General features: G+C 34.9%; 1 protein-coding gene across 1 annotated transcript in view; it reads left to right on the top strand.

The window, feature by feature from the left end:
* The first annotated feature begins 4648 nt into the window (after positions 1-4648).
* The window catches only part of Traf4 (TNF receptor associated factor 4), a 39651-nt gene continuing 29357 nt past the window's right edge, over positions 4649-14942 (top strand). The window contains exon 1 of the mRNA XM_089244147.1: positions 4649-4989. Coding sequence (XP_089100273.1) covers positions 4960-4989 — 30 coding nt within the window. The 5' untranslated portion in view covers positions 4649-4959. The remainder of the gene's footprint in view (positions 4990-14942) is intronic.

The raw sequence follows: 14942 nt of genomic DNA, 5'->3' as shown, positions 1-14942 counted from the left end.
AAGAAGTCACAACCGTTGTAAAGGCATATACACGTTTTAAACGCATTGCTAGGGAACCACGGTAACCAAAGTAAACGTTCGGAAAGTGATTGTTGAGACCCGAAAACCATTGTTGCCCGACAGCTTTTTTGCCCATTTGGGGCATTTGCCCTGCTCTGACGAAATTTTAAAGTAGCCTATCGTTCAAGTCGGGTCCCATTTGATATATATGCAAAATTTGACGACGATCGATCTAAAATTGTAGATTTGTATAGAGAACACACACACACACACACACACACACACACACAGAAAATCAATTTTATATACATAGATTAATTTTTAAAGTGAGTACAGGATTGTCGTCCCCCCTTGTATATCAACGCATAAGAAATGACAGGAATTTCTAGCGAGAAATATCAAATTTTAATCTAGTTTTCATTCATTTAGCTTCATTTATGACGATTGATATGAAATAGCAAGACAACGAATTTTTGTAATCACACATAAAAATCAGTCACACTCACAACTGACTATGCAACTGCGTTTGTTATCCTTCAAAAAAGAAAGAAAAAAAAATTAAACGAAACATTTATACGCTTTTCCAATTAGAGAAGCGATGAAAACCTTACGGCTTTAGATGGACGCGGAGCGATAAATAAAAAAGGATACTTGATTCCCTCTCTGAAAGGTGACTTTTCTTTACGCAGATAGTTTTATCTTATAACTCATTTAACGCCAACTCTTCATATTTCAATCACATGTGCTATTCAATTTGTCTCAAACTTTGCTGACAAATGTTAACTACTGTCATAATTCTCTAGGAATTCTTAGAGAAAAAAGACAACGCAGTTGAGATGCAAGTTTTCGTCAGAAATGAACCCAAAAGAGAATTCACTTGGTTTAACCACACACATGAAAAAATTTTCGTCTCCCAATAGATTTTTTCCTACAAATTATTGAATGAAATATTTTATATTATCGTGTTCAAATTAATTCAAGCAAAAGTGAATAAAAAACTTTCAATTTTCACGCATTTAATGTACAGCAAATCCCGCATATGACGTTCCCACTTAGAACATTTTCCCGCTTGAAACGTTTTTCCATGACGGTTTTTGAAAAACATTATAAGCGAGATCCACAGCACATATTTTTATATGCTTTGTTAAAAACTAAACTAATTGGATACTAGACCTTTGCCAACAGAAATGGCCTTTAAAATGGTTTTTAGGCTTCTGGGATTGACTGCATCAATGTTGTGCACCTAGACCTAGAGCAACGGACTTCAACGCATGGCCCAGTGGCTACTTGTGGCCCACCGACTCCTTTGGTAACGTGTGTAGTAGCCAGTGGCAAGGGCGTAGCGAGGGGGGGACTTGGGGGTTTGGTCCCCTAACGAAATGTGAGAAAATGTCCGAAAAAAGGGAAAAAGATGGCCAAATCTATTGTTCTATCACTTTGGTCCCCCCCCCCAAAATGAAAGTGTCCCCCCCCCCCCCCGAACGAAATTTCTGGCTGGGCTCCAACAAAATGTCGAATTCGGCCCACTCTGTGTAAACGGTTGAAGGCGCATTACATAGAGTACTTCTCACTTCATTATGAAATTATACTTCTAAACGATTTTTTTTGTTGGAGAATCTATTTTATACATTTTTTTTCGGGATGGTCCACGCGTTGGTCTTCCATGGGGTTTATGACCTAATATTTTAGGAGCCAATCAAGCAAAATAATTTTTTCTTCTAACATAAATTCTATCGAAAAATTTCGAAGTGTAGCATTGAGCAAAGTCAAGTGGTTATATTTCTGGAGCAAACATACATACTTAAATTTCTACGATCTTCATCATCCCATTAACGTTAACTAGAGTCTAATATTATCTGCTATGGGAAAGAAAACCTCTTTAATATATTTTTTTGGGGGTATTTTTGTAGTTTCCTGGACATTCAACACGATACTTACATAACATGAAAATTCAGACAGCTGTCACTTTTACTTCAAAATATAGAAGCCAGACGGCAGTACAAGGGATAACACAGAAAAAGAGCATAACTATGACATCATAGTGTTAGGCTCACGCACATACGCACACACACACGCGTGCACCAATTTACTAGAAATATCCTAGAGGAATGTTTACGAGATGCAAGTACGGTTAAGTAGCAATGGTAATTTTCTGAACATTTTGAGCTTATTAATTGAGGACCTTTTGACCCTTTACACCAAACACGGAACGCCCAGACTCAATCACTAATTGAACATTGAAGGACCGGACGCACCCCGCTTCCCATCTCAAGGAGATATCAAAGCGTTATATATATATAAATTTGTATAACAGAATAACAAGTCCGATTACAGAAGTATAAATCAACGGAATAATTATGATAAATCGTGATCTAAGAATCGAAATCTAAATTGATATTATAACATCCTTGGTACGTCCGGACTTGATAATCAAATTCTGTTGGTGGCGGTCCGTCCGCGTTCGTTGGATGTCACTAGTCGTGTAGGCCGTACAACGACGAATCGATGTCATGTTTGCGTCACATGTCATGTCATGGTCCAAGTGTCCAAGTCAGCCAATGTTCGGACACCCAGATGTTTTAGCTCATTCTAGGGACACATTCCTGTTCCATAAGCATCCTACGTCTTAATTCTCCTGGGCAATTAGGAGATTTTCATCATTCCCGAAGTTACTCAATCACTAATTGTCAACTTTAGCGTTAGGTTTCATTAGGGGGCAAGACTGCGTCGGATTTTATTTAAACAAAATTACAGGAGAATTTGTGAGAAAATATAGCCACTATAAACCCCCTAGTCTTCCCCCAATACATTTGCCATACCCTGGTACACTAACCGAACGTACAGTTTAGAAAACAAGGCTATCAGAGAAATACGCAGTCAATTTACTTTTAACACTATCTCTCTAACTGACCATTCAATGCTGCAAAGATTGATTTTTGTTTCTTTGTGGTTTCATTATTAGCCTTTGTATTCGCTAATCCTTGTACAAAGTAATAATTACATACATCCGTAATCTACGACAATAACTGTTGCGAATCTCACCAGTCGGAAAAAGAGTTCTTTTTTAACAATTGGTGTGATCCAAATTATATGCTCTCCACCCCCCACGTAGGGATTCACATATAAAATCGTGATGTAAGGGGCGCATCAATAATGCGTTCTACCTCCCCGTTAATACGATGAGAATGAAACACATAATGGGAACTGGTGAAGCTGTTGCTTTAGGAAAACAAAATAATACACGTATTTTATGAATACAGTGGACTTTGGGTTAACGAGTAACTCAGGTAACGAATGACTCACATAACGAGAAAAACAATTTTGAACAAATTTTGGCTCGATTAACGAGCGTTGATTTACGTTACGAGCAAGAATTTCGCGCTTTGTTCATTCAGTTTCACGTGATCACAACTGATCCGCGATGGTTCTTCGCTTTTGTCAACACACGTACAGTGGAATTGTGATTGCTCATTCACACGCTCTAAGTCATTCTTTTGCTCACTCACATGCTGGCGCACTGTTTCGGCCACTCACATGCTTGCAGACGTTCTAGATCACTCACTGATCTGATCCCTCGCTCTGTAGGTTACTCACTGATCTGATCCCTCGCTCTCTAGGTCACTCGTTTGGTCATTCACGTGCTGGCAAACTCTCTAGGCCGCTCACTGACCTAGTCCCTTGCTGTCTGGGCAGAGCCTTATTGAAGGTTTATACAAATTTCGTCGCCCTTCTCCCATTCTACTTCAAATTTTCTTGGACATTCATTCCTGAAATTTCTGCCCCTCTGAACATGCTGGTATGTAGCTAGGTTCCCCCGTAAATACACCACTGGCCGACATTCAAAGACTTGTTTAAGAACATGGCTAAAAGAGTTGACCACAGAGGAACTGATGGATCTCCATTGCATGCGAGAGCTCTTTGACGGGATCTCGTCAGAGGAAGAGAAATATGAGGAGGAATTCCTCATCTAAAATGAAGATTATAGAGATGCGTAAAATGTTGGAAGCCGTGGAAATTATTTTTAGTAAAGGACCCCTCAAATAAAGCTGTAGCAGGGCGAGCAATAAATCCGTCCAACCAGTGCAATTTCCCATTTCCGCAAAATCATTAAAAGGACGCAAAAGCAAGGGTCATTCCATAAGGTTCTTTTCAAAGTCCCACAAAAAGAAAAAGCTTGTGGTAAACCAGCAGATAACAGCGAATAATTATTGATTAAACGCCATTTTTGCAGTTACTTTTATGTGTATGAATACAGTAATTGTAGAACGGATCATCCGAGTTTTTTCATTATTTTATATGGAAAAATTTGTATCGATATACGAGTGATTCGGATTACGAGCACGTTTAAGTAACGAATAATGCTCGTAAACCGAAGTTTCACTGCACAAAAGTTTCTTTTTTTTTGTTGGAAAAAAAAAAGTGCACCATTTGGGCATGGTGTGGTCTTTCAGCATCAGCAATAATTTCTCACGAAATAGACAAGGGACGGAATAATAATAAATAAAAAAATAATAATTCCATCAATTTTTTTTATAAGCTTGTGCGCACCAAACAATAGAGAATCGTTAACCATCCTATCGAAACTCATCTCTCTCTCTTTTTTTCCCCTTTACATCTCAGGTAAAAAGGGGGAAAAAAATCCCTACTGAATGTGTTTAGCTACCTGAACAGGGCAGCAGTAGTTTGATGCCAAAGAAAGCGGCATATGCCCACCCCCCTCGTGGTAGAAAACCATTCGTATGATTACAAACCAGAACACACCTGGCCAGTGTCGCGATCAGATGTGCGTTCGGATCAGAGCAAACCCCGAAAAAACACTGCCAATCGACAGTTACGTCCGGTCTTGGTTTTTCCTCTTTTTCACTGATTCCGTAATTTTCTAACATGTTTGATCGTGATTCGATGTTTACACTAAACTGCGCTTTTTGATGTTTGAATGTTCTGTGTTAATTTGGAGGAATGAGTTGTGAAGTTATGCGAGAAAAAAAGGTAAACAAAAGTTTTTTTAATTTAATATATGGAAAATTTTCATAGTAGTAAATATTTTATTTCTTTTTAAATTTCTGTAGAACTTGATCTAAAAATGTATACACTCTAGAGCTAGGGCTAGGAATCGATTTAAACTTTTTGCTGGTTAATAGAAAATTTTTAATCGATTAATCGACTGATTAATTGAATATTGTTCGTAACTAATTAATTTATGATATAAAAATATATTTTATTTATTACACGCAACTATTTATATAATATAACAAATGTATTATGTAAAGTAATATAGGGAAACGAAGATTAAGTAATTAATGTGACTAATAATAATTAATTCCTCACGAAGCTATGTGATATGCGAAACAAAACATATTTTGTCAAAACCTGGATTGTCGAGTTGTTGTTGTGTTTTTTTTAGATCGATTATTTTAGGTCAGCGGTTCTCAAAATTTTGTCACCTGTGATTCCTTTGCCCAATTCATGGTTCACCTGCGGCTCCCCCCTGAATAGTTTGGTAGATATTTTCAATTATAAAAGAATAATTTCAAAGCATGGTTAAGCACACAAATCTATCTATATATATATACAGCTCTCCCCACCCCCCCGACACGACTCTTGGTGACAATCCGAAGAGTCGCGACGCACACTTTGAGAAACATAGTTTGAGACCAATCACTGACCTCGAAACTACTTTCGAATTTTTTCTGTTGCTTTTTTCCCCCTTGAAGTGCTCTCAAATAGTATTCGTGAAGGAACTGATGCTTCTCTCTCGAAGAATACGAAAAGCTACTGTTCATAGTGGAGAAAATAAATTTTGATCTTATCTTCTGAAACTCCCATCAATTCCATACTGAAATCGCCAGTTTTCGTTTGAATCGGTGTGTATTTCCCCAATGAGAAAAATTTGATTAAAATATTGATTCAAATATTTTTAAATATGGTCCAAATATTATATGTAGGGGCTCTTTATTTAACAAATCTATAACCGGTTTCGTTTTATCAATCAAGTTGAATATTACAAATTTTTTACCAAATTTTTATCGGTTTGATCGAGTCGATTCACTCAACTGAAATTTTTAACTGTGATTAACATTTGATCGAGTAATCGGAACAGCCCTAACTAAACACATATTTTATTTTTTTGAATACAAATACAAATACAACGCCACAACAGGCAAAATGCCCACCGAGGTGGCTGATAAAAAGATGCCCATAAAAATATGGATGAAATTTTAAGATCATTTCTATTTTTCTTAATTTAAATAAAAAATTAAAACTGAGTTTTTCTCCTAGTACAGTATTTCTAATCAGTAATATTTTGAAAAAAAAAAGATTTAAATTATAATTTTACTTTTTAAGATATTTCTTATAAGTTATACACGAATTATGAAAACAACACAAGCACTTGTTACTTATTTTCATGGTATAAATTATCAGCTACCTTGTCCCGATTGCGATCTCTGTTGCACATGATAAGTTATTAATGTTCTAAAATTTTAATGAATTAACAATGAATTTCAATGGGAATTAGAACGTAAATAAAAATTAACATAAACAAATTGAATTTTGAAATTAAAATGAAATTTTTGTGTTAATTCGAAAAAATTTGAGTTACGAAAAAGAAAAGTGGGAAAAAATAAATTCGAATTTATTATTTAATTAGAGAAGATCTAAGTACTGTGTGTATATATTTGTAGTTAATGTAGCTTGAAAATTCGTGACTGGTTTTTGGCTAATAACATGAGCGACAATGTCGAAAACCAAATATATTAGATTTAATTTGAAAGAAATTAACGGCTTGATTACCAAATAATGATCTTGATTACCAAATAATAATGTATCACAGATTCTTCATAACTGTAATTAAAGAAAATCCCGAAAAGGTGTTTTTTGAACACCTTTGTGATTGCTAAATAAATTAATACGATCATCACACAGTCCATGAAGTTAAATGACATCGATTCCAACTTAAAATAAGAATATCTTGAACTGTTTCAAGAAAATTAAGATTTCTGTTAAGTAAATTTTATTACTTAAAATATCAAATAGAGGCAATAAATGTGTGTTTGCTAACCCTATACAAATAGTTATATTCAATGTCAAATTCACTACGGTCTCATAAAGTGGAGAAAGGAGGGGGGGGGGGAGAATCTAACTTATCTTAATGAAATATTTGGAATGCAAAATAAACTGATTGAAATTTTGTGCTGTTCAAATGAAAGCATCCAATTGGTTATTATCGCTATTTTTGGTTTTTTTACAAAATTAGTCTGACAGTTAATAGAAATCAATGCCTATGTGCAACAAGTGTGATACCGTTAATCCTAGAAGACCTAATCAGATTTTTATGAATCCCAAATTTGATAAGAACTCATATATTTGTAACAGTTTACTTAAGTTGAAATTCAAGATTTCCCCCAAAACAAAAGCAACTTAAAAAAAAATCGTAGAATTTTTTTTTTTCTCACTAATAAAGGTATAGAAAACAATTTTTAATGAACTATATTTTTCTTGTGATGAGATTTTTTATCTTATATTTTCAATTTAAGCCAAAATTGTAACTTGTTTGAATTTCCTTGAGTATCTGAATCTGATACTTCTATTTGCCCATTAGCGATTCATATTGGATTAATTTTATCTTTGTTTTATCATACTTTATCTAATGATCAATGCTATACAGTCGAATACCGTTATAACGAAAATCTCGTTTTAACGAACACTTTTCTAATCCTTTAATTGGTTATTCGGTTTGCCAGACTAAACAAACATGTACAAAGACAAAACATGTTTTAAAACTAAAAAGTATTCAAAAATGCGAGAAAGTACAATGCATTAAGTAAATACTGTATATAATTAAAATAGCGTAATTTTAATTGTGAGTCAGTTCAATAATTTAATAATTCAAATGGATGGTGAAATAAACTTTAGGGTTAAATTGATGATTTAGTTGACACAGTTTTACATCCGCACCTGAATTGATATCTGAAATGGGAGTTGGTCGCAATATTGTAACTCGACTGTTTACTAAGTTTTCGGATTTCGAATCCATCTTGAATCTCGAAGATGGAGCTACTTTGATCTATATGCCAGAGAATTGTTTTGTTTTCATAAAATTTTCTTTCGCTGGCCAATATGATCTTTTTTTTTGGTCAAGGTATTGTTTTGTAAACTCTTTTTTCCCCCTCCCTCACCCCGTTTCATTCACTAAAGACTGTATATACACATTTGGAATTACAAGCTTCTTTCCGATATTTCTGAGATATCAATACGATATCAATTTCTGATCAACAATATATAACCTATTATCCTACAAAAAATTATGATAAAAACTAAAATTACTTTTCTTTCATGAAATGATTCATTTAATAAAACTACAATTACTTTTTTGATTATGCTCAAATAAAAATAGTTTTTGATTAATTTATATCTCTTTTTCAGAAAAATGTGAAAAAGGAAGTATAATGGAAAAAACTATTTTTTTTAAAAGTTTTCAACCCTTTCAGCGGCATAGCAGAAATCATTAAATCCTCTCTATAAAATGTAATATATTTTTTAATGAAGTTGGCTTTCTTCGAATAAAAGCAGGGGTAAAATGAAGGGGTAGAGGAAAGAGTGTTCCTTGAGAGAACTAAATTACACAAAGTATCTTGTCAATGCTAAAATAACAGGCCTTTAAGGAGGTGAGACATCTCTCCAATGCCACTTAACCTCTTCGCTCCAGCGCTACACATATGGTACCGTCATTTTTAATGGTTTTAAATGATTCTTGTTTCAAATTAAGATCCGAGGTTCACATGTGTGTACCTAACTGAAATGGTCCCAGCAAAGATATCGACATAAATAAATAAATTAATTAATTCATTCATTCAGCGATTGATTTTTTCCCTTAAGGCATTTTGACGTACAATAAACGCAAATAAATGAAAAAATATATATGTATTTCATAGTCAGTTTTAGCTCAGGTGTGGAAAGAGGTTAAAGAGTTGAAATTTTTTTTCATAATTGATATATCAAGGTTTTCAGATTATTAATATATTTATTCATTCTAGTAATAATATCAATTGACATACGTATGTCAAATCAGTGATTTTTAGATATTATATAAATAATATTGAATTTAGAAAAATTTAAATACTCGATAGAAACTTGAAATTATTTTTACTGAATGAAAATTGAATTTTTTTTGCAAACACTTTATCTGAAAACTTTAATCAGCCAAAAATTTAATTTCTTCAGCTGGAATAAATATTTCATTGCTGACGGTGGAATCAAGCACATGATATTAAAGAAGCATTTCCTTCATAAATAAAAATTCATGAATGAAATTCCTTTGAAAACAAAGATAAAAAAAGGGGGAAGAGTAAAATCTTTTTTTTTTTACATTAATATATTTTATATTTTTCGTATGTTATATTATATATGAGCTAATATTTTTTGTATGTTTCGAGAAAGAGGGGAGGTCTATTTATTCATCAGCCAGTCTGTGTGAGTGAAATAAAAATCAACCTGGCGACACAAAACGGTCTGAGAAAAGTTTAGTGGGAACTTTCACAAGATGACATTAGGAGGATGTATTAGAGAAATTCTCGTGGACGAATCACTTGTTGCACGCAATTGTGAGCCCGGCGACGGGTCAAGGCCTTTTTTGCTTTTTTATCTCTGGATGGCTAGCAAAGAGCTTTTCCTTTAGCCTTAAAAGACTCCAATGAGGGGACCTCCTGAGTAATCTGTGCCGGATGGTTTTTGTTCTTCTTTTATGTCCTCCCTTCCCTATAATATGCCTTCATTTCTTCACCTTCCGACAGAAAACGGAACTGCCTCCATCCCCCGTCATCATGAACGAAACCAACTGCAACGAGAGAGTTTGGATTTCTTTTTCTATTTATTTACTTTACGTGTGTGTTTCCGTTGTACGAAAAATGAGGGGGGGGGGGGGAAGAACTAGACATAATCTTGACCTTCAATTTAAAACCAGTTCTCACTATTAGTAGTAGTACAATATCAGAATCAAAACAGAAAAAAGGTTAAAATGGGGGAAAAAAAAATAGTATACTTATACGCACAAGTTTCATTTACCTTATATTCTAACTAATACCCCCCCCCCTCCCTTTTTTGTTTAAAATGCGGAATGTGCATATATACCGTATGCCAGAAGAAGGAATAGCAATTCGTAAGATCCGAAGGGTGGAACATGAATAGTGACAGTCAGTCCTGTCACAACTTGTCTAGCTCCAGTCTACGATGTCATTAGAGGTTCTAATAGAAGCAGTAGTGCGCAATTTTTGTTTTTCTTTTTTGCCTAAGGATATGCCAACTTCTTGAAAACTTAGCCATTGCTGTAAAATTTCTAACTGTTAAAGCTTCTTTAGAGTCGTTTTTCTGTCTGCCTAAAAACAATCATGTTCAGACGTATCGATTTCAAATGATATATTTGAGGTAAATGTGATAAATGTGGTTATTATACACAATAAATGGTCATTATTCATAATCGCCGAGCATTTTGGTAAGTTTAATAGATTTCCCTAAATTTATCACTTTTACCGGCGATTATGCAACGCACACAAGTGTCGTTGGTAAATTTAATAAGCACTAAAAAAATTATCACTTTTACCGGTGATTATACATAATACCCAAGCACCGCGTCGCGTCGTTGGTAAACATGATAAATCATACTATATGATACATGCATGCTTCAATATGCATGCAATGATACAATACATCGGGGCACGATCGTATATAGTATTTTGTTATCATTACATCAGGGGTGCGATCGTAAAATTTTTTATTATTACATCGGGTATGATCGTAAAATTTGTTATCATTAATGGTAATTATATCGGGATCCAACTATGTTCATCACCAGAGCTGCAACTAGAAACTTGGTCAGTAGTGGCAAGCATGCAAAAGGCTAGTTTTAAGAAGACGATATATCTCGTCAATGTCGGTGAAAGTGTTAAAAACTCTACTCTGAAAGTGGTAAGAAAGAGGAATATTATTTTGTGAAGGTCAAATAAAATTGTCCATGACGCAGAATGACTACGACGATGACAGGGTTTCAGTCGTTCTTTCTTGAATAGATATACCGTATTATAGTTTCAATACAGGTTCTCTTCTTCCTTAATCTCTACGTTTAAAGATTTAGAAAGTTTTCTGTCGCAATTTGCAACTTACCGTACCACTATACGCTTGCGAATAGGAAATTCCGTGTCTGATATCGCAACTATGCTCTTTTTCCGTTGCTTTGCTCTCCGTATTATGTTGCGAGCCCAATTAAAGTCCTGACCTCCGTTACAGCGAATTCACGGTCACGGTCAACCAGCTTTAATGTACCAGTTAGTGAAATAGACATTTCTGACAAAAAAAAAACCAAAAACATTTGTATTCCCGCTGTCGCGATTAACACATGCGCATTTGGGGGCATGAAGGTTTGAGATTAATCAGAACATTATACAAATACGTTTCATAATTGGTTTACCCCAAGCTTCTCAAAAACAAAACTATTTTTTTTTTAGTTTTCAAAGTGAAACAAATTTTACTTAAAGCAGAAGTTGTAAACCTTTTGTATGCTACGGGACCTTTACTCCAATAAGACGAAGGCCAGGGACCCCCTTCTGCTAATAAGATGAAGGCCTCGGACACCATTACAAAATAACGCTCAGCGTATAATGGTGGAAAACAATAAGTTAATTGTTTTTCTCATCAAAGCTCCGTGAACTCCTTGAGGCCTCTGCAAGGACCCCCAAATGTGCCCAATGCCTGGGGCACATTTACAGATCACTTAGTGACCACACGGTGCAGTTACACATTACTTAAGTGGTCAGCGGCACATCCAGTTCACTTAAGTGAGCCACAACGCATTTAAATTGAGTGACCCACGGCACATTTACAGATCATTTAAGTGACCTGGAGAACTGTTCCATGCCACTTAAGTGGCCCGCGACACGTTTTCAAACCAATAAAGTGGCCCGCACTCTCCAAAAGGTTGAGCACCCACGATACAGATGGTCATTTAAAAAACTCATACTGTATTTACCTTCTCTGAGGGTATTTACATCTGTCTTCGACTGTAATTATTTTGAAATAATTCTCGCATCGAAAAGAAGAGACTTTAAGAATGAAGTTCCGAAATCTCCATTATCCTAAACCATCTCGTGTCCGAAAAAGTCTTGAGCATAAAAAAATAATAATAATAAACGACAAACGAAGTAGAAAGGAAAAGTAATCGCGTGCAGAGAATAGCTTTAAATAGCATCGTTAGTGGTAAGTGAGACCGTAGATGAGAGACATTCAAGGTAAAATGAGACGAAAATTAATACATATACTGTATGTAGAAATGAAGGTAATAATAATATTAAAAAAAATCGGTCTCCAAATTCGAGACGGGCTTTGGGAAAAAAAAAGAAGAGAAAATGTTTCAAGAGATCATTTGTACGACAAACCCCATGTTTATCCCACTCCCTATCAGTCTACCATTAGATATTACTGTTTAAAAAGAGAAGATATTGAAAAAAAAAAAGTAAAGAAAGGGCAAAGAGAAGTCTCTCTCCGTAAAAGAACTCAGTCGTTGACCGTCACTATTTCAATTTTTGTTTTATTTTCTTCTTTCTCTCTCTCTCATCAGTTTCTTTTTCACTATTTATCTGGAACTTCTTTCTTTTCTCGTTGTTCAAGTAAGTGAAGGGGTCTTCAAAGGTCGGTTGCTAAAAACACCAACAGAAGAACACTATTAGCTTGCCCGGTTGGTTCTGTCTACAAGGTCTTACCGCCCCCGGGTTATTACCGAAAGGAAAAAGAATGATAATAAAAACAAATAAAGTAATAATAATTCGAGATAGTATTCCACGAAGAGGTTTTGGATTGCTCTCGAAAGTGTGGGAAGAGTCGTTTTACTTGTAGTGAGGCGTGAAGATATTCCCTCCGAATGCGAGAAGAAGCCTCGCACTCTCACACGGGGTTAATTACTTGAATCATTATTATGGCATTTGGTATGGATAGCATTCATCGTAGGTGGCGAACACCATAATGGACGATATGAGATAGGTTACAGTACTCGATGTTTTCGCGAGCATTCATTCCACTAGAACAGCGTTTCCCAACCTATGGTCCACGGACTAGAGGTGGTCCGCGACGATGGCATCCATAGGTGGTCCGTAGGTAGACTTGATAAAATTATTCACCAGCTGCAATTGATATTAGCAGTATCCGTATGGTATATTTACCAAATAAAATTTTACCCTGATATTCGGTTTCATCATATATAATCGAGCAGAATGCCGGAAATTACGATCTTAAATACGAGATATCACTAAATTTTGCTGAAAATTGCAATTTATTGTTTTACGTGGAATTTGCTAATTACTGTTAAAATTGCTGAAGGGCGTGGAAAAAAATGGCTGCTGCAAATCTCAGTAAACCAAAATGAATTTCTCACGAAAAAAATTGCTCAAATGATCTGATAACCATATTTCCATAAGAAAAATAAAATTCGGTTAACTGGGACCTTAAATAATAATCCGTAAAATACAAGACATCGCAGATTGCCATCAAAAACATTGTCAGAGGTAAGCACAATCACCAATCATAATTAAAATTCCAAAAAATTTGAGGACAAAACATTAAACCTGACAAATGAAAGGAAACAAAGATATGGGATCTAATAAATGTAAGATTAATATTTATTTTTTCCATAATTATCATAATATAATTTATATTATGAAAATACTGTGTGTGTATTCACGACTTTAGTACTTTAGTAGATATTACAAACAATTTTGTCATTGAAAAAATGAGACAAATATATGAAAAAAATCAGAACGAGAATTACAAGAATGTCCCGTAATACGGGACACAAGTGGTCCGTCAAATTGTACATTTACTGATCCTTGACTTCAGAAAGGTTAAAAAATACTGCACTAGAATAACCAATTGCGTTTGACAATTAGACAATTAACCTATTATATCCTAACAGTCAGGTTAGATAATTTGCTTTGAACTAATTGTTTCAAAAATATTTTTTTTGTTTTTAATTAGAACTAAAATGACCTACCAAATAATTTACATAACAACTATTTATTATTACATTTATACTTTTATTTTAATTTATTATAATGTTCTTCTTATTCTACTTTTCCCAATGTCGTATATAAAGGGTTAAAAAATATTAATAAAATAGTATCGTATCGGTTTTTATTTTCTTATGAGAATATTATGAATGTGTTGGGAAAAAAGACAGGAAATTTGCGTGAGAAAAATGAAAAAGAAAGACTTATTTTAAAATTTGTTTATTTGCTTTTATTGTTTTACAAGATAAAAAAGAAGTGGAATGACATCTTAAGCGAGCTCAATTTTCGATCCCACACATGAATTTGATACCATTATTATTATTATTATTATTATTATTTTATAATGGAGTTCTAGAATAGGTTTGCTAATCATGTTTCGGAAGAGTGATGTTATGGCAATATCTGATGCAGTCATTAAGTATTTGTTTGCTTTCGGTGTTGGAAGGATTTCCATTTGATTTGCTGTGAAGACATTCTGTGCTCTTTAATGCGCTCTTTCTATTTTTCTGGAGCATACATACTCAACCTATCGCCCGCGGGCCAAATGAGGTGGACCTCGGAGGTGTCCCGAGACCTCAAATCTCATTTTATACAAATGAACTAAGCGGTACATTCACTCAAGCGACACGCGATGCAGTCCCGCATCACTGAAATGCCCTGCAATATATTTCCATATCACTTAAGTGCGAAGCCGGAACTAAAGAGGGACGGGGAGGGGGGGAGCAACTGCCCCGGGCTGCAAAACTTAGGGCAGCGGCAGTTTTAGGGGGAACAAAGAACACCGTGATAGAATTAACGAATTTTAAAGTTGTGGGGGGCGGCAAAAATCCTAGTTACCGCCCTGCTTAAGTGACAGACACAATTCCAGATCACTCAGGTGGCCCGTGGCATATT

The sequence above is a fragment of the Pholcus phalangioides genome, unplaced genomic scaffold, assembly GCF_987345545.1.
Source record: "Pholcus phalangioides strain wild (caught in Gottingen) unplaced genomic scaffold, Ppha-v1.0 ptg000015l_1, whole genome shotgun sequence".
NCBI lineage: Eukaryota > Metazoa > Arthropoda > Arachnida > Araneae > Pholcidae > Pholcus > Pholcus phalangioides.
The sequence above is the reverse complement of the archived record's forward strand: the minus strand, read 5'-3'. Positions and strand labels throughout refer to the sequence as shown.